We start from the raw sequence: 21,132 nt of genomic DNA, 5'->3' as shown, positions 1-21,132 counted from the left end.
GGGGAGTGGCGACTGGCAATCATCAATTTCATGACAAACGATGACCAGAGTAGGATTTGTGGCAAGTCGCACACGGATGCCCAAGTCACTTGTTCATTAACTGAATCAGGAGCATTTGATTCCAGTAGGCTTCCTCATCAAGACCAGTGTGAACAACGATGAATCGGGACCCTAGAGCTTAGTAGGAAGTAAGGAAGGATTCCTTATCTCACAATTCACGTCATCAATGAGTTTCGCCGAGCATTATAGAACAAAACTAGTATTAAATACCGTATAGGGTTACTTTTCATTAAGTACCCACGGTAGATCACAGATGGTGCCAAGTACAAAATATAATGTACCTTAAATAAGTCTTAGATCATACTGACGTTACTGTCGTTTGATATCAGTTTTTTGGCCTGGGTGAGTTATTTTAATTAAAGCTTTGTCTAACTCTGTCTCTCTTGTGTCACTGCAGGAGCTCATATTATTGATCGAGAGATCACCATTTTTTTTTTCTTCCTGTATCTGATAAACTAGATTGCTATACTTGCCGGCTTGCGATGAACTGAATAGTCTGCCAGTAGTTCGCCATATCTGTGTGACTGATGGTTGTAGGGTCCCACAAGGGACATTACTGAAATGTAGTTTTGTCAAAGGCTTTATCACTGCTATTGCGCAATCTGGCATTGAGGTTTCACGAAGTGTCCTTCTGTCTGAATAAGTCTATGATGGGTTCTTCTAGTTACTTTTTTTTCTATAGTAACTAAAAAATAATGTGTTTTATTACTTTTTTGCAGAACTGGTGAGAAATTACCCCCCTCCTGACCCACCAAAAAACAGTCTTTGTGCAATCTAGTATTCATGGTGGATTGCACGATTTTATATTATGTATATCAAATTTCTCTGCCATCTAGCTTGTAAGCACGGTGCTGAAGCTGGCCGAGATTAGGAAGTAACAGCGCGCGCCAGCGATCCTGACCAGCTTCAAACAGTTCTTACAAGCTCATTAGAAAAGAGCTTGGAGAGACTGCACATGTTCATTTGTCTAGCAGTGGTGGTCGGTCTCCAAGACAATGATCTGTCAGCAAAAAGTGTTAATATCTCAAGAGCAGCTGCAAATTGTATCAAGCTGTGAACTGTACATTTGCTTCTATATACAAGCACTATCCGACAATGTCTATTTATGAAGAGGTGAACAAACCTTTAACTAAGAATTACATTGCGATATCATATAACGGCTTCTTCGCTTTTATTTCCATGCAGTAGGTAAGGTGTATATGCTTTACATGCTTAGCAAGCCTTAGACAAAAGGAAGCATATTGTTAAATGGTTGCTATGGTTTTAATGCAAACTTGCAAATTATGAGTAAAAATACACCATAGCTGTACATTCCCTAAGGCTTTTGCAAGTAACAGTGTGATAAAAAGACACTGTAATTGGAAAAAAGGGATGAGTTTATATATATGTATATTTTTTTTCTCACCATATATATACAGTATACTGTATATATATAAATATAGAGAGAGAGTGGCTAATATATAATCCTAGAAAGTAGGGACACCCCTGGTGATTTTTTTTTGTTATATTTGTAGAAAAATCGATATTCCATCTTCATTCTAAAAGTTAAAAAGTAATGAAACTGAACGGAAAGAAATACATTTTCATCCATATGCAAATAAGGTGTTAAGTGCTCTGGGCGTGACAAGCCTCTGACTCCTAAGGTTCTTTTCCTGCTCACCACCAGCTTCCTTAGCTTGATTGATAACTCACCATTTGATTTCCTTGCCTGATGTCATACACAGTCAGGGAGCTATGAATCAAGCTAAAAAGGTTGTTTTCTCTGTGGGGAAACAACCTGCGGAGGCAGAGAGAATTGCTCTGTCACACCCAGAGCAATTAAAGAGGTAGTCCACTACTTTAACATTGATGGCTTATTCTTAGCTTATTCTGAGGAAGGTAGTCACCGAAACGCGCATCGGGGAGGACGGGATTGCTGTGCACGGGTACTGCGACTTTCCACTGTGGTAGGTACTTGATTCCTTATATATATCTATATGGTCACATGTACTGCTGATAGGCATCTTCATATTATGACATAAATTGACACTTTATATGGACTTTTTATCTCCACTCTCCATGATGATGTTAGTGCACTCCAGTCCGGTCCCTTTGTGATGTGTGTGCGGGCTTGTGTAGGGGATTTGTTTGCCTGCCATACTGTGTACCTGTGTTTTTACTGTATAATAAAGGTTTTTATTCTGTAATGCTGTAGATAAGCCCCCGATGTATCCTGAAAGATGAGAAAAAGAGGTTAGATTATACTCACCCAGGGGCGGTCCCGTTGCGGTCCGGTCCGATGGGCGTCACCGTGTGGGTCCAGTGCCTCCCATCTTCATGCTATGACGTCCTCTTCTTTGCTTCATGCCGCGGCTCCTGCACAGGCGTACTTTATCTGCCCTGTTGAGGGCAGAGCAAAGTACTGCAGTGCACAGGCGCTGGGAAAGGTCAGAGAGGCCCGGCACCTGTGCACTGCAGTACTTTGCTCTGCCCTCAACAGGGCAGATAAAGTACGCCTGCACAGGAGCTGCAGCATGAAGCAAACAAGAGGACGTCATCGTATGAAGATGGGAGGTGCTGGACCATCACGGCGACACCCATCGGACCGGACCGCAATGGGACCGCCCCTGGTTGAGTATAATCTAACTCGTTTTTCTTATCTTTCAGGTTACATAGGAGGCTTAGCTACAGCATTACAGAATGCTGTAGATAAGCCTGTGATGCTGGTGGCCACATCTTATAGGCGAATTTTGGGGTGACAGATTCCCTTTAACTGGTCACTTCTGGTCGCCACCGAGAACAGCTGATCGGTGGGGGTGCTGGGTGTCGCACCTCCACCGATCAGACATTGTTGACCTATCCTAGGCCATCAATGTTAATAACCTCTGCCTCATATGCATATGAATGAAAACACCCAAGATGTTCTTCTCCAAAATTGGTGACCTCCTCTATAGATCAGAGCAGCCAATAATTGTGTAAAATCATTCATTTTTTTTATAATAAAACACAATTAACGTACTCATGCACATAGGACATTCAGCACATCAATGTAACTCAAAACAATTTGCTTAGTCTTCATTGCACATGGAAACACGAGAAGCAATGGAAAGAAACAGAGACAATGAGTGGAACAGGCTGCCACGAGAGGTGGTGAGCTCTCCTTCAATGGAAGTCTTCAGAGGCTGGACAGACATATGTCTGAGATGGTTTAGTCACTCCTGCATTGAGCAGGGGATTGGACACGATGACCCTAGAGGTCCATTTCAACTCTAACATTCTATGATTCTGTGATTCAGTACTGACCCAGAGTTACACCATTTTAGACCTTTTTGAGGGGGATCTGAGTTTAGCACAACTCCTTCTACTAAGGTGCACCTGCACTACCCACTTCCCAAAACATAGTACATAAAACATACTATTAATTGCACTATAATCTGTTTTTTTTTCATCAACATAGCACACACAGCATATCATGAATGAGAAAATTAGTTATTGTGGAGTTGATTTTTCTGACTGTTTGGAGCCCATTATATTGTCAGAGCCTGGGTTTGGGTCAATATTTGGGGTAAGCCTGGGTCATTACTGGGAGATGTGCTTGGCTGTCAGTAGTATAGTGGGCCTTGATGGATTCTGAGCTGTGGTTGATACTGCAGTTGGGGACTGTGGTTGATATTTTTATAAATTGACATCATTAGAGTGTTCTGAAGGTCTCTGGATGACAATAATATGGCGGTCTTTTGGTGTCGCTATGCTGTGGTTGACTGTTGCTGCCAATGTTAGTGTGGACCACATCATGAAGAGCTATGGTTGTCAGTCCTTCACCCCATACCAGTAGATGATACTAGACGGCCCATGATTTTTCGACTTCAAATAAGACGTCAATTCCAGGTAGTAGTTATCATACTTTTCAGACTACAAGATGCACTGGACCTTAAAGCGCTCCCATGATTAGAAGCAAAAAAGAGTAGACTTTGTTTTTATGGCACATTTCCTGTTGGTATTATTCAGTCAATACGATACATATATTGAACCACAGTCAATGTCATGCCATATTGCCAGATAGAGTGTTCCATCACATTTTCAGCCCCTGCACCCCCACCAGAATACTGCTGGCCTCAGTACAATGCCAGACACAGGTCTCAACCATAAAGGTAGCCAAAGTGATCCAATACGTTGCTGGTCACAGTCAGGCCCCAGGACAATGTCAGCCACATTGGCTCAATGCATTGCTGACCACAGTGCCACAACCAAAAGTCAGTCACGGCATGTCAATACATTGCTGGCCACAATGTCCCAGCACAATGCCAGCAGCAGTGCCTCAGTCATGGTTCAGATGACTGATTTGTTTTTTTCATGGACCAAATGGCCATGAAAAAAATATTGTAGCATTGACTGGTCTTCGCCATATTTCAGATAAGACTAGGCCATTCAAGGCTGGGTGGAATTCTTTAAGGCAGGAAACTGTATTTGTAAATTTTCATAACTGATGATGCATAAAAACAGATAATACTGATGAAAAACTGTCTTTTATTCTAAATTATTATAAATGAACTTAACTTTACGGTATTGTGTCTTCCTGCATCTCTTACTGTCATTTTTTTGTGGGGCTCCGCACCAGAAATATCACTCACAAAACGATAAGAAGAAACCTCCTATGATTTTTATTGGAAATATTACTTGCTGTTCATATGTTCAGTCATTCTGAGCATCTTTTATATACTTCAGGCTTTCAAAAATGCCTGTTAGGAGTAACAAAAGTGCAGTCACTCCGTTGAAGCAACTTCTGATGGAAAACGCTACAAACTAAGCACTGTTCAATCAAAGGGCTGAAAAAAACGCTGCAGGAAAAAAAAACTCTGCAAAAACACTTGGAAACCTTTTCAAAGCCGCTTCAAGAACATTACAGGAAGTCAAAAACTCCTTTATTATCTCCCCAAATAGGTAGATTATCCACTAGAAAACTCATCGCATTTGAAAAAAAACTTGGAACATGGTGAACATGGTTTTGAAGCTGAAACTGAGCGGAAACTCTTCAAATCCTTCTCAAAAACTCGAAATTACTCAAAAACTTGGAGTTTCTGCTCAGTTTCTGCGGTGAAAACTTTACAAAAAGACTCTGTGTGAACATAAACTAAGAGTATGTTTACACGTGGCATTTATGCAATGTGTTTTACGCAGCATATTTGGTGCATAATATATGCAGCATTTTACAGTACCAGCATAACCAATTAAAATTTCTGAAATCTCATGCACACACTCGACTTTTTACCAAGCGCGTTTTGAGCCTTGCCATGTTTTTGCAAAGATGCAGCATGTCCTACCTTCAAATGAGTGGGTGAAACACGCAGGTAAAGCCTTCGACAAAATGAACATAAAAATGGGACAAAAAGGCACAAATTGGCAAATTGTGCTCAGCAATTTTTCCTGCCACCACTCGTGTTTTTGATGCAAAAAAAAAATAGCAAAAACACAACATGAGGACATACAGTATTTTACAGTTGTTTTACTATAGAAATTAATAATCTTTCCAGGGTTTTTTTTTAGCGATCTTGTTGTGGACTTGCTCCAAAAATACATGTGCTTAGATGTAGTATAAGATTGCTAGGCAGTTTTCGGCAAAAATAGTCTAAAAAATTCAGTATATGCCAATTGTTAAAGTATTGGTTCCACAACAATGTAAGCTGCGTATGTTATCCATCCGAGGACTGTTTCTCACCGTGATCATCTGTAATTAGTTTTAGTGCTGTCGTTTTCATTACACCGATATTCACTTATTAATTTGTAAATAACACAAGTGTTTCCTTCGCAATGAATGAACGTCCGGGGCTCTCCTGTGGATACCATCCTATTTATTCATGTTGGTACAGCATAATTCTAAGTGGGTAAATTTGCAAACAAATTTTTATTACCCTTATTATGATGCACTTCAATGAACTTCACACAGACATGGACAATTAACATCCTCATTCAATTAGTAGACTGGCGTAAACATAAAGTATAAAGAGCGAGAGTATGCAAAGCTAGGAATCATGGTGAACAGAAACCTGCATTACTGGTGCAATAGTGCGCCAAAGTTTAACCAAACACTTGCCATGGTTGAACTAATCTGCCGGCCATTACAATGTATGGCAAAATGATTACTTTCAGCTCGATAGTTTGCAATTTCTTCTAGAGTCTCAAACCCAGATGCATAGAATACGACGGTTCTTCAAAAACCACTGTATTCCATTTATCATGGACATTTTGAAGTTTTCCCAGACATAAATGCACCATTTTAATTCTTAAGTCACATTCACACGTTCAGTATTCGGTCAGTCTTTTACATTAGTATTTTGTAAGCCAAAACCAGAAGTGGATGTAAAATGCATTGCAAAGATATTCACTTTTATTGCTTTTGGAGCACAGCATGTGTAATGTCTTCCTGGAGACCAACTGAAATCTTTTCTGGGATCGTGAGATTTTACCCCTCCAAAAGGGTGCCACTCACAGCTCGGCAGCTGATCATGCAGTTTATCAGTCTGAGAATCTGCTGAGCAGTAATTGTCAGCGTCTGAGAGGGAGGAGTGAAAGCATAGGCCCCCAGAGAAGACAATTAAAAAATGCCTAGTTGGACTGCAAGTAGAGATTTCACATACTGCACTCCGAAAGCAACGAATGTGAATATCTCTGCAATGGAACAACGCAGCGCAAAATGGAAAATTGCATCAGAATCATGGGAGTTGAGAGATCTTTTTCAAGGTTCGGAACTAAAATATTTTGAGAAACTGACAGGTCCTCTTTCTTTCTAATCAAGTTTTTTTTATTGGTACTTTACAAAAATAAACAACACACATAAAATATATATTCCTGCGATTTGGGACTGACAGGAGGACACTCAGAAGGAACAAGGGACATTCTTCAGAGAGTGATACATGTTCTGCTTTATTTTATTAGCGCATGGAAACAATCTATAGGGGCTGTCAAGGAGTAACAGGACACAGCTGCATTGTTGCAGAACCAATCTCACACTTACACATAAGTTTTGTGTCCTATTGCAACTCAGTTGTATTAAAGTGAGCTACAATACTATAAACTACCTTCAGACAGTAGTGGTGCTGATTTACGAATAAATTAGAGGGTCAAGAATAGAGATGAGCGAACCAACTCTGAACACAGAGTTCTCCCGGAAGTCTGTTTTAGTTTTTGGAGAGAGACCATTTCACAGCCCTTTTACATCACCAAAGCTTGGGTCCTCCTTGACTTCTATTGGGTTCGGGTTCAAGGTCATGTAGAGTTCTGGTACCTGAACAGAACTTTGGACTAAATTTCAGTCAAACCTGAAGAACCAGAACAGCCACACTTACGCTCATCCCTAGTCAAGAATTGCAAGGGAATCTGTACTTAAACACTCTTTAGATATCAATGCAGGAGAACTTGTATGGTCATTTATGCACTAAAGAGACCATGTAGCCAAAATTTGCCTTTTTTCTACTTTTTCCATTTTTTAACATGACACATCTCTATTTCTAAAAAGTATTATACGTCTCCGTGTATAAAGTAGTACTATCCATTACTGATTATTGAATGTAAATATATATGGAATTAGACTTGACTTTTGATTCTGTACAATTTTCATCTCCAGATGTGTCCTTCTTGCTCTTGACTTGACATATTTGTAGATGAATGTCGTGACAAGTGCAACTTTAAAAAATATATATTTTGCAAAGTTTATGCTGTATGTATCCACCACAATATAATTTCTTATTGTACATTGTATGCGATCACCCGATGGTTGTGATGTGAGTTGTAGCCTGTTACTGATTTCATTAGCATCTTGCAATAATCTATTGAATTTGTATAATGAAAAAATGAGAAAACCCCTTTCCGATATCACACCTTGCATACGGGTGGTTGGAATGGGCTCAAAAGCTGACGTTGCTCTATACGAGGTGGGTGTCAGCTGTTATCCAGCGGACACTTGTCTCTAGCAGCAAGTATCAGAGTTCTAACCGATTGCTGCTGTCAATCTCTGACAGTTGCATTGAAGCGGTTTGTTTCTGGGGCCTCTGTTACGTCACCCATTGCACCCCTCGTGACCCAATTCTCGGGTGTCAATTATAGAAATCGGAAACCTTCAGAAGAACCCCATTGCTGCCATCTTCCCATGCTCGTTCAAAAATGCAATGCAAACGTATTGATATTGTGTGTGTACCCTAAAATGGTATAGATAAAAAATACAGTCAAAAAAAATAAAAAAAAGTCTACAGCTACATTGACGGAACAATGTAGGGGGTCTCTGAATATGGTGACACAAACCAAAATTACTGTTTACAAAGTTCAGAAGTTTTTACAGCCAACAACATAAAAAAAATCAGTCTGGTATCACCATAAGCATAGTTTTTTTGGGGGTACATTCACTGCCACAAAAACAACCCAAAACAAATGCAGCAATTGCGTTTTTTCCCCATTTCAGCCCACTTTGATTTTTTTTTACCATTTTTTTAGGATATTACATAAAATAAATGGTGTCATTTAAAATTGCAAAAATAAACCCTTATATGCCCATGTCAATGGAGAAAGAAAAAAGGTATAGCTCACGGGAGAAGGGAAGGAATAATCAAAAGCACGGAAAAACAAATCGGCTCAGATTGGGTGGGATTGAAGAAATTTACAGCAAGGTAATGGCGGACACATCTAAATATTGAGTGCCATTTGTAGAGTTGCATCGAACAATATGCAGATGACGTTCGGATCCTCGATCTTGAAGAAGCTTTTAATGTGTGATGTGTGTAGACGAGATGGAAATATAATGATGTTTACTTTTCTCGCTAGGATTTGAAGACCGTGCTGTCTCTCCCTCAATACCCAGGGGAGTTCCTGCACCCTGTGGTTTATGCATGCACCGCTGTTATGTTGTTGTGCCTGTTCGCATCTATCATCACCTACATTGTGCATCACAGGTAGGAAGCCTCTTTTTATACATTACCTTCACATGTGTAATCATGCTATTATCCGGAATTGCTTGTTAAATTGCAGATTTTAATAGGCCTGGATAGCATTATTGTCTGCGCTGGGAAGAAAGGATGCCGCACAGGAACGCCGTCTTTGGGGTTTGCATGATGGTTGCTGACAATTTAAAAGCATCCTAAATATTTTAGCAGTAAACAGTGTTGCGCCCCGTCCCCGCGCTTGTTCAGTGGCAACCAAAGAATGGAAGAAAAAGATTGAAATCACTCTGTAGAAAAATAAAAACCCTCAACAGAAAATATCGAAATGTAATTACACCAGCAACATATGAATTATTATTATGTACCTTGATTATTACGTAACAAGAATAATGTAGATATATACAACGTGTACTAATACAGACAAATACACAGTGGCCCAAGAGATGCCCATCGGGGTATGAGCACACTTTAAGTACTTGGTGCAGAAACGTCTGCGCTATCTCTGCATCTCTTGGTAAGAAAAACGCACATTTTTGCTGCATTTTGTGCCTGCGTTGTTCTAGCAGATTTTTCCCCACTCGTTAGAACGGGTTAAATCTGCAGGAAAAACACTGAAAGAATTGACATGCGGTAAATTTAAATCTGCAAGTCCCGAATAAGCAACGTGCATCAGGATTCTCATTCACTTTGCTGGCATCGGGAAAACCCTTCAGGTTTTTTGACAAATTTGCACTGAAACAATGCAGCAAAAATGCAACATGTGCACACAGCCTTAGTATCCTCACACCGTTCACCGGTCCTTTTATCGCCCCTATACAGTAGGGTGCCCCTTCACACAGTGTGATGTCCCTATGGTAACGTTCACATTTGCGTTGTTGGGCGCAGCGTCGGCGACGCAACCAACAAAGCATGTACACAACGCAGCGTTTTGCGACGCATGCGTTGTCATTGGATCATGCAGAGCAGGAATTTCAGCGCAGGGGAAACGCTACAAGTAGCGTTTTCTGCGCCCTGTCTGTGCGTCAATATGACACATGCATCGTAAAACGCAAAACAACGCATACCGGTGCATGTCCATGCGCCCCCCATGTTAAAGATAGGGGCGCATGACGCATGCGTCGGTATGCGTCGACGACGCTGCGCCCAACACCGCAAATGTGAACGTCCTGTAAGATGGTCCCCCACCCACACTGCTCTTTTACACACAGTATGCTGCCATATTCCTGGGACAGATTGACAGCCCCCAAAAAATCCGTCACTGCCCCAATATATCCAGTACAGGCATATTTCTATCTCCTGGATATTACATTTGAGAAAGTCTTTTAGATGTTTTATAGCTACTAAATAAATAGCAGTGCTTGGTTGGGCACTTAAACATTTGCATCCATACCTTTCTGAGTGTAGGTAGGCCAAAACTAGCAATGTTTCTAGCTTGTCATCTAGGGGTTTCAAGGTTCGCTTTGCGTAATGCGCTCTACAGGAAATTTTTAGTAGCCATGCATCTTTTCGAGGGTGGCTTTTCTCCTTTTCTGTGGACATATCAGTGGAGCTGGCAATGATCAGGTAGACTTAGAATTTCAGAGTAAAAAACAATTTTGCCTATCCAAATAATCCTCCAAGTTCCCCAAGAAGAAGTCCTAAACCCAGTATGCACTCCTGCTCTCTGGAATTAATCCTACCCAACATTTCCCATCTGTCTTCATTATTCCATTGAGTCAACACTGAAGAAGATAGCGGAGCCTTCAATCAAGCAGAGAGACAAAATGTATCTAACCTCAATATTAACTAAAATACTTATAATGGTGGATGTCATCTTCATGTAAAATATAGGTGGTGGACACATGGACTCAACTAGACTCCGTGTTATGTACTGGACCTTCACAGAAGATGATGGGGTTATTCCCATCTAGCAGAACATTAACAGGGAAAATTAAAGTATGGAAATAGTCTGAAAGATAATTGCATTGTAAAGCCACATGTCTGTGAGATGCCTGCAGGGGAATAGTAAGAAGGGTGCTGGCTAGGGTTGAGCGAAACGGGTCGAACATTTTCAAAAGTCGCCGACTTTTGGCTAAGTCGGGGTTTCATGAAACCCGATCCGACCCCTGTGCGGGGTCGGCCATGCGGTACGCGACTTTCGCGCCAAAGTCGCGTTTCAATGACGCGAAAAGCGCCATTTCTCAGCCAATGAAGGTAAACGCAGAGTGTGGGCAGCGTGATGACATAGGTCCTGGTCCCCACCATCTTAGAGAAGGGCATTGCAGTGATTGGCTTGCTGTCTGCAACGTCACAGGGGCTATAAAGAGGCGTTCCCGCCGACCGCCATCTTACTGCTGCTGATCTGAGCTTAGGGAGAGGTTGCTGCCGCTTTGTCAGAAGCAGGGATAGCGTTAGGCAGGGTCCATTAACCACAAAACCGCTTGTGCTGCAGCGATTTGCACTGTCCAACACCACCCTCGGTGTGCAGGGACAGTGGAAGTTTTTTTTTTTTTTTTTTCCCCTCAGCGCTGTAGCTCATTGGGCTGCCCTAGAAGGCTCCCTGATAGCTGCATTGCTGTGTGTACGCCGCTGTGCAAACCAACTGCTTTTTTCAAAGCACAAATCCTCTTGTTCCTTCCTTTCTGCACAGCTATCTTTTTTGTTTGTCCACACTTTTTATTTCATTTGTGCATCAGTCCACTCCTTATTGCTGCCTGCCATACCTGGCTGAGATTACTGCAGGCAGGGAGATAGTAGCTGCCTGCCATACCTGGCTGAGATTACTGCAGGCAGGGAGATAGTAATTGTAGGACATTCCCTGTTTTTTTTTTTTTTTTTTTTTTTGGTGGGAGATTAAGATTGGCAATTTGGCATTTCTGCTAGAGTGCCATCCCTGTGTGTGCCATCTCTCTCACATAGTGGGCCATAGAAAGCCTTTTCATTTTTCTGTATTTTTTTTTGTGGGGTGTATAAATTCTCCCTGATAAAAATACAGTGGGAGATTAATATTGGCCTTTGGGCTTGTGTGCCAGTCCTGAGTGTGCCATCTCTCTCACAAATAGTGGGCCATAGAAAGCCTATTTTATTTTTTTTTGGGTTTTATAAATTCTCCCTGAAAAAAAGGGAGATTAATATTGGCCTCTGGGCTTGTGTGCCAGTCCTGAGCGTGCCATCTGTGCCAGCCCTGAGCGTGCCATCTCTCTCACAAATAGTGGGCCATAGAAAGCCTATTTAATTTTTTTTTTGGTTTTATAAATTCTCCCTGAAAAAAAGGGAGATTAATATTGGCCTCTGGGCTTGTGTGCCAGTTGTGAGCGTGCCATCTGTGCCAGTCCTGAGCGTGCCATCTCTCTCACAAATAGTGGGCCATAGAAAGCCTATTTAATTTTTTTTTTGGTTTTATAAATTTTCCCTGAAAAAAGGGAGATTAATATTGGCCTCTGGGCTTGTGTGCCAGTTGTGAGCGTGCCATCTGTGCCAGTCCTGAGCGTGCCATCTCTCTCACAAATAGTGGGCCATAGAAAGCCTATTTAATTTTTTTTTTGGTTTTATAAATTTTCCCTGAAAAAAGGGAGATTAATATTGGCCTCTGGGCTTGTGTGCCAGTTGTGAGCGTGCCATCTGTGCCAGTCCTGAGCGTGCCATCTCTCTCACAAATAGTGGGCCATAGAAAGCCTATTTAAATATTTTTTTGGTTTTATAAATTCTCCCAGAAAAAAAGGGAGATTAATATTGGCCTCTGGGCTTCTGTGCCAGTCCTGAGCGTGCCATCTGTGCCAGTCCTGAGCGTCCCATCTCTCTCACAAATAGTGGGCCATAGAAAGCCTATTTAATTTTTTTTTTGGTTTTATAAATTTTCCCTGAAAAAAGGGAGATTAATATTGGCCTCTGGGCTTGTGTGCCAGTTGTGAGCGTGCCATCTGTGCCAGTCCTGAGCGTGCCATCTCTCTCACAAATAGTGGGCCATAGAAAGCCTATTTAAATATTTTTTTGGTTTTATAAATTCTCCCAGAAAAAAAGGGAGATTAATATTGGCCTCTGGGCTTCTGTGCCAGTCCTGAGCGTGCCATCTGTGCCAGTCCTGAGCGTCCCATCTCTCTCACAAATAGTGGGCCATAGAAAGCCTATTTAAATATTTTTTTGGTTTTATAAATTCTCCCAGAAAAAAAGGGAGATTAATATTGGCCTCTGGGCTTCTGTGCCAGTCCTGAGCGTGCCATCTGTGCCAGTCCTGAGCGTCCCATCTCTCTCACAAATAGTGGGCCATAGAAAGCCTATTTTTTTTTTTGGGGGGGTTTTAGAAATTCTCCCTGGAAAAAAAAAGGGAGATTAATATTGCCCTTTGGGCTTGTGTGCCAGTACTAAGCGTTCCATCTCTCTCTCTCTCTCTTAGTCAGTGGGCCATAGAACGCCTATTTTTGGTTTTATTTGTTTTCTAAATTCTCCCTGAAAAAATCATTTTATTTTATTTGGTTTCTAAATTCTTCCTGATAAAATCATATTTTTTTTATTATTTTTTTTTCTAAAGTCTCCCTGAAAAAAAAAAAAAAAAAACAACCAAAAAAAACAGTGGGAGATTAATATTGGCCTTTCTGCTTGTGTGCCAGTCTTGACTCCTGGGTGTGCCATCTCTCTCTCTCTCTCTCTCTCTCTCTCTCTCTCTCTCTCTCCAATTGTGGTCCATAGAAAGCCTATATTTTTTTTCCTTGATTTGGGTTCCAAAATCTACCAGAGAAAATAACTCCATCAATCATTGGTAGAAAAATATTGGCCTCTGGGCTTGTGTGCCACTCCTGATTCCTGTGTGCGTCATCTCTCAGTCAGTGGGCCATAGAACGCCTATTTTTGGTTTTATTTGTTTTATAAATTCTCCCTGAAAAAATCATTTTATTTTATTTGGTTTCTAAATTCTTCCTGATAAAATCATATTTTTTTTATTATTTTTTTTTCTAAAGTCTCCCTGAAAAAAAAAAAAAAAAACAACCAAAAAAAACAGTGGGAGATTAATATTGGCCTTTCTGCTTGTGTGCCAGTCTTGACTCCTGGGTGTGCCATCTCTCTCTCTCTCTCTCTCTCTCTCTCTCTCTCTCCAATTGTGGTCCATAGAAAGCCTATATTTTTTTTCCTTGATTTGGGTTCCAAAATCTACCAGAGAAAATAACTCCATCAATCATTGGTAGAAAAATATTGGCCTCTGGGCTTGTGTGCCACTCCTGATTCCTGTGTGCGTCATCTCTCAGTCAGTGGGCCATAGAACGCCTATTTTTGGTTTTATTTGTTTTATAAATTCTCCCTGAAAAAATCATTTTATTTTATTTGGTTTCTAAATTCTTCCTGATAAAATCATATTTTTTTTATTATTTTTTTTTCTAAAGTCTCCCTGAAAAAAAAAAAAAAAAACAACCAAAAAAAACAGTGGGAGATTAATATTGGCCTTTCTGCTTGTGTGCCAGTCTTGACTCCTGGGTGTGCCATCTCTCTCTCTCTCTCTCTCTCTCTCTCTCCAATTGTGGTCCATAGAAAGCCTATATTTTTTTTCCTTGATTTGGGTTCCAAAATCTACCAGAGAAAATAACTCCATCAATCATTGGTAGAAAAATATTGGCCTCTGGGCTTGTGTGCCACTCCTGATTCCTGTGTGCGTCATCTCTCACTCAGTGGCCCATAGAAAGCATATAGTTTGTTACATTTGTTTTCTAAATTCTCCCTGCAAAAATCAATTTTTTTTTTTTGGGGGGGTTTCTAAAGTGTTCCTGAAAAAAATAAAAATAAAAAAAAAATAATAGTGTGACATTAATATTAACATTTGTGCTTCAGTGACAGTCCTGCGTGTGGGGCATCTCTCTAATTTGCAGCCACCAAAAAAAGAGTGTGTAACATTGGGCCTGATTTTCGCTGTGGTCTCACCAACCTGTAAAGGGGTAGCTAAATCATACTGAAGTTATAGCTCACCGTGTAAGTTGTGTGACTGCAACAAATAACGTTAGTTTGGTTACGTTTTTAAAACAATGAGGAAGTCTAGTGGAAGAGGTCGTGGCCGGGGGCGTTCATTGTCAGCTGGTAATGAGGGTAGTGGTAGTGGTGGAGCATCAGGTGGTCGTGGGGAAAAAAATATTGCACCTAAGTCTGGAGCTGTGGAGCCAGGTTCGTCGTCCGGCTACACAAGGCCTCGAACGCTCCCTTTTCTGGGATTAGGAAAACCGCTTTTAAAGCCGGAGCAGCAAGAGCAAGTTTTGGCTTATCTTGCTGACTCAGCCTCTAGCTCTTTTGCCTCCTCTCGTGAAACTGGTAAAAGTAAAAGCAGCGCGTCGTTAGTGGATGTTCACGGTCAGGGACAAGTCACTTCCTTGTCCTCTTCAGCAAAAACAACAACAGAGAAGAATGCAGCAGGCGACACAACGGGTTACTCCATGGAGCTCTTTACACATACCGTCCCTGGCTTAGAAAGTGAAGCAGTTAACAGTCCATGCCCATTACAAATTGAATCTGACATGGAGTGCACTGACGCACAGCCACAGCCAGACTACTATGCTGGCCCTTTGACTCAGACCACAACATTGCCCTCGCAGGGTGCTGATCAAGAATCAGACCCTGATGAGACTATGTTGCCCCATCACGAACGCTATACCACCGAACGACACGGTGACACAGACGAAGTTGCGCAGGAGGTACAAGAAGAGTTATTAGATGACCCAGTTCTTGACCCCGATTGGCAGCCATTGGGGGAACAGGGTGCAGGCGGCAGCAGTTCTGAAGCAGAGGAGGAGGAGGGGCCGCAGCAGGCATCAACATCGCCACAGGTTCCATCTGCCGGGCCCGTATCTTGCCCAAAACGCGTGGCAAAGCCAAAACCTGGTGGAGGACAGCGTGGCCATCCGGTTAAAGCTCAGTCTGCAATGCCTGAAAAGGTATCCGATGCTAGAAAGAGTGCAGTCTGGCATTTTTTTAAACAACATCCAATTGATCAGCGCAAAGTCATCTGTCAAAAATGTTCTACTTCCTTAAGCAGAGGTCAGAATCTGAAAAGTCTCAATACTAGTTGCATGCATAGACATTTAACCACCATGCATTTGAAAGCTTGGACTAACTACCAAACGTCCCTTAAGGTTGTTGCACCCTCGGCCAATGAAGCTAGTCATCAACGCAACATCCCTTCCGGCAGTGTAGGACCACCATTTAGCGCACCACCTGCTGTATCTGTGCAGGTATCTTTGCCAGGCCAAAGCAGTCAGGGTCAGGGAATCACCAGTTTCGTAGTAGGAAACACTGCATCTAGGGCACCGGCGGCAACAATACCATCTCCCACCGTCTCTCAGTCTGCCATGTCCACCGGCACCCCCGCTAGTTCCACGATCTCCATCTCTCCAGTCCAGCTCACCCTACATGAGACTATGGTTAGAAAAAGGAAGTACTTAGCCTCGCATCCGCGTACACAGGGTTTGAACGCCCACATAGCTAGACTAATCTCGTTAGAGATGATGCCCTACCGGTTAGTTGAAAGCGAAGCTTTCAAAGACCTGATGGACTACGCTGTACCACGCTACGAGCTACCCAGTCGACACTTTTTTTCCAGAAAAGCCATCCCAGCCCTCCACCAGCATGTTAAAGAGCGCATCGTCCATGCACTCAGGCAATCTGTGAGCACAAAGGTGCACCTGACAACAGATGCATGGACCAGTAGGCATGGCCAGGGACGTTACGTGTCCATCACGGCACACTGGGTAAATGTGGTGGATTCAGGGTCCACAGGGGACAGCAAGTTTGGGACAGTTCTGCCTAGCCCACGGTCTAGTAAACAGTTGTCTGTAGCCGTTCGCACCCCCTCCTCCTCCTCCTCGTCCTCCTGCAGAAGCAAGAGCTCGTCCACAGACCGCAGTCGCACAAACACTCCATCCGCACCTGCCACTGTTGCACACCAGGTCTCCCATTATGGGGCAGCTACTGGCATACGTCAGCAGGCTGTATTGGCTATGAAGTGTTTGGGCGACAATAGACACACCGCGGAAGTTCTGTCCGAGTTCTTGCAGCAAGAAACGCAGTCGTGGCTGGGCACTGTAGATCTTGAGGCAGGCAAGGTAGTGAGTGATAACGGAAGGAATTTCATGGCTGCCATCTCCCTTTCCCAACTGAAACACATTCCTTGCCTGGCTCACACCTTAAACCTGGTGGTGCAGTGCTTCCTGAAAAGTTATCCGGGGTTATCCGACCTGCTCCTCAAAGTGCGTGGACTTTGCGCACATATCCGCCGTTCGCCTGTACACTCCAGCCGTATGCAGACCTATCAGCGTTCTTTGAACCTTCCCCAGCATCGCCTAATCATAGACGTTGCAACAAGGTGGAACTCAACACTGCACATGCTTCAGAGACTGTGCGAACAGAGGCGGGCTGTTATGTTTTTGTGGGAGGATACACATACACGGGCAGGCAGTAGGATGGCAGACATGGAGTTGTCAGGTGTGCAGTGGTCGAAGATTCAAGACATGTGTCAAGTCCTTCAGTGTTTTGAGGAATGCACACGGCTGGTTAGTGCAGACAACGCCATAATAAGCATGAGCATCCCCCTAATGCGTCTGCTGATGCAAAGTTTGACGCACATAAAGGATCAGGCGTCTGCACCAGAGGAAGAGGAAAGCCTTGATGACAGTCAGCGATTGTCTGGTCAGGGCAGTGTACATGACGAGGTACCGGGCGAAGAGGAGGTGGAGGATGAGGAGGATGATGGGGATGAGTATATTTTTAATGAGGAAGCTTTCCCGGGGGCACGGGAAATTGGTGGCGTGGCAAGGCCGGGTTCTGGTTTTTTGAGGGACACAAGTGACGTAGATTTGCCTGCAACTGCCCCTCAACCAAGCACAACCGCAGATTTGACAACGGGAACTTTGGCCCACATGGCGGATTATGCCTTGCGTATCCTCAAAAGGGACACACGCATTACAAAAATGATGAACGATGACGATTACTGGTTGGCCTGCCTCCTTGATCCTCGCTATAAAGGCAAATTGCAAAATATTATGCCACATGAGAACTTGGAACTAATATTAGCAACAAAACAATCAACTCTTGTTGACCGTTTGCTTCTGGCATTCCCTGCACACAGCGCCCGTGATCGTTCTCACACGAGCTCCAGGGGCCAGCAGACCAGAGGTGTTAGAGGGGCAGAAATCAGAAGTGGCGTTGGCCAGAGGGGTTTTCTGACCAGGTTGTGGAGTGATTTTTCTATGACCGCAGACAGGACAGGTACTGCAGCATCAATTCAAAGTGACAGGAGACAACATTTGTCCAGTATGGTTACAAACTATTTTTCATCCCTTATCGACGTTCTCCCTCAACCGTCATTCCCATTTGATTACTGGGCATCCAAATTAGACACCTGGCCAGAATTGGCAGAATATGCATTGCAGGAGCTTGCTTGCCCGGCAGCTAGTGTCCTATCAGAAAGAGTATTCAGTGCTGCAGGTTCAATACTAACAGAAAAAAGGACTCGTCTGGCTACCCAAAATGTAGATGATCTAACCTTCATTAAAATGAACCACAACTGGATTTCAAAATCTTTTGCCCCACCCTGCCCGGCTGACACCTAGCTTTCCTATGAAAAGGTCTTGCCTGTGGACTATTCTGAATGACTTTTCCAATCTCGTAATTTTCTTCACCTGATTGTCCAGCATACGACATGTTTCCACCTCACAAAATGGCCAAACTCCCCACACGGGGCCGTGCTATCGCCACTTTGCGCTTGGACCCTTGAGAGTGCTGTTTGTCTGAAGAGGTGGGTGTGGCCGCTTTTGGTCGACGGCACTGCCACTGGGTCCCTCATAGTACAATAAAGTGTCTCTGGCGGTGGTGGTGCGCACCCAACGTCAGACACACCGTTGTAATATGAGGGGCCCTGTGCCTGTACCGCCGGCCACAAGCCAGTTCCCCCCCCCCAGCTCAAACAGTGCTCTACCACTAGCAAAATTATCTCTCACAGCTTCACCAATGTGTAGTCTAGGCGCTGACATCCTTCAATGCCTGGCACTGACAATACCATTGTTTTGACATTTTTGTTATGTTAGGCCTTCGAAGCCTGTCTGCGGTCCCTTCTTTCTACAACTACTACACTGACCAGGCCACTGCTGGCCGTGTTACCCTGGAACCAATTTAAAAGTGCCTACAGTCAGCCCAATTTTGTTATGTTAGGCCTTCGAAGACTGTCTGCCGTCACTCCTTCCACTAGACTTCCACTGACCATACACTGCTGCCCATGTACCCCTGGAACCAATTTAAAATTGCCTACAGCCAGCCCAATTTTTTTATTTTAGGCCTTCGATGCCTGTCTGCGGTCCATTCTTTCAACTACTACTACACTGACCAGGGCACTGCTGCCCGTGTACCCCTGGAACCAATTTAAAATTGCCTACAGCCATGTGTTATTATTTTAGGCCTTCGATGCCTGTCTGCGGTCACTCCTTCCACTAGGCCTCCACTGACCACACCACTGCTGCCCGTGTACCCCTGGAACCAATTTAAAATTGCCTACAGCCAGCCCAATTTTTTTATTTTAGGCCTTCGATGCCTGTCTGCGGTCCATTCTTTCAACTACTACTACACTGACCAGGGCACTGCTGCCCGTGTACCCCTGGAACCAATTTAAAATTGACTACAGCCATGTGTTAATATTTTAGGCCTTCGATGCCTGTCTGCGGTCACTCCTTCCACTAGGCCTCCACTGACCACACCACTGCTGCCCGTGTACCCCTGGAACCAATTTAAAATTGCCTACAGCCAGCCCAATTTTTTTATTTTAGGCCTTCGATGCCTGTCTGCGGTCCATTCTTTCAACTACTACTACACTGACCAGGGCACTGCTGCCCGTGTACCCCTGGAACCAATTTAAAATTGCCTACAGCCATGTGTTATTATTTTAGGCCTTCGATGCCTGTCTGTGGTCCCTCCTTCCACTAGGCCTCCACTGACCTGTCTACTGCGGCCCGTGTACCCCTTGAACCAACCTAATAAAATATTTAAAAAATTAATTTGATTATAAAAAATAAGATCGTGTTGAGATCTCAAATGCAGACATTTTAACAATCAAAACAAACACACAACAAATATCTGGAACTGTACTACAAAGGTCCAACAGCTACAATTTCTTTCTCCTGCAAGAAGTTAACTGAAAGTTTTTTGGAGTTGTTAACACAGATATGGCATCCACCGAGTGTTGTCCTGTCGCGTCTCCTTTAAATTATTTCCAATAAGATGTTAAACTATTAATTTAATAAAATCAATAATTAAAAAAATAATTGAGTAAGTCAAAAGCACATTGCAAATAAACATTAATTACAAATCAAGAAGCATGGCGCGTCCGAGGGTGAGTAGATACCGAATAAGAATATAATCACCCTCGGACGCGCAATGCTTATTTACAACAGCCTTCCTTCCTAAGAATCAGCCCTTCCGTGGTGTAGAGAGAGGTTGTTGTTACACTCCAAGGTGTTCCCCAGGTTGCCTTTCCTGAGCTTCGATCTTCCGGCTCTCGTTTAGTAGCTGTTGGAAACTACGCTGCATTAGGCCTACTAATTGTGTATGGGTGAAACAGTGGCGCATCTGCGGTCCCTCCTTCCACTAGGCCTCCACTGACCTGTCTACTGCGGCCCGTGTACCCCTTGAACCAACCTAATAAAATATTTAAAAAATTAATTTGATTATAAAAAATAAGATCGTGTTGAGATCTCAAATGCAGACATTTTAACAATCAAAACAAACACACAACAAATATCTGGAACTGTACTACAAAGGTCCAACAGCTACAATTTCTTTCTCCTGCAAGAAGTTAACTGAAAGTTTTTTGGAGTTGTTAACACAGATATGGCATCCACCGAGTGTTGTCCTGTCGCGTCTCCTTTAAATTATTTCCAATAAGATGTTAAACTATTAATTTAATAAAATCAATAATTAAAAAAATAATTGAGTAAGTCAAAAGCACATTGCAAATAAACATTAATTACAAATCAAGAAGCATGGCGCGTCCGAGGGTGAGTAGATACCGAATAAGAATATAATCACCCTCGGACGCGCAATGCTTATTTACAACAGCCTTCCTTCCTAAGAATCAGCCCTTCCGTGGTGTAGAGAGAGGTTGTGTTACACTCCAAGGTGTTCCCCAGGTTGCCTTTCCTGAGCTTCGATCTTCATGCTCTCGTTTAGT

At 42.9% G+C, this 21,132-nt stretch overlaps 1 protein-coding gene across 2 annotated transcripts in view; it reads left to right on the top strand.

Moving 5' to 3' along the window:
• ADGRA1 (adhesion G protein-coupled receptor A1) overlaps positions 1 to 21,132 on the top strand; it is an 873,399-nt gene that overhangs the window by 660,511 nt on the left and 191,756 nt on the right. For both annotated transcript variants that reach the window (XM_069753826.1, XM_069753828.1), the window contains one exon: positions 8,851 to 8,978. In XM_069753826.1, coding sequence (XP_069609927.1) covers positions 8,851 to 8,978 — 128 coding nt within the window. The remainder of the gene's footprint in view (positions 1 to 8,850; positions 8,979 to 21,132) is intronic.

This window comes from Ranitomeya imitator, chromosome 2, assembly GCF_032444005.1.
Source record: "Ranitomeya imitator isolate aRanImi1 chromosome 2, aRanImi1.pri, whole genome shotgun sequence".
Classification (NCBI taxonomy): Eukaryota; Metazoa; Chordata; class Amphibia; order Anura; family Dendrobatidae; genus Ranitomeya; species Ranitomeya imitator.
This window is presented reverse-complemented; position numbering and strand designations above follow the sequence as displayed.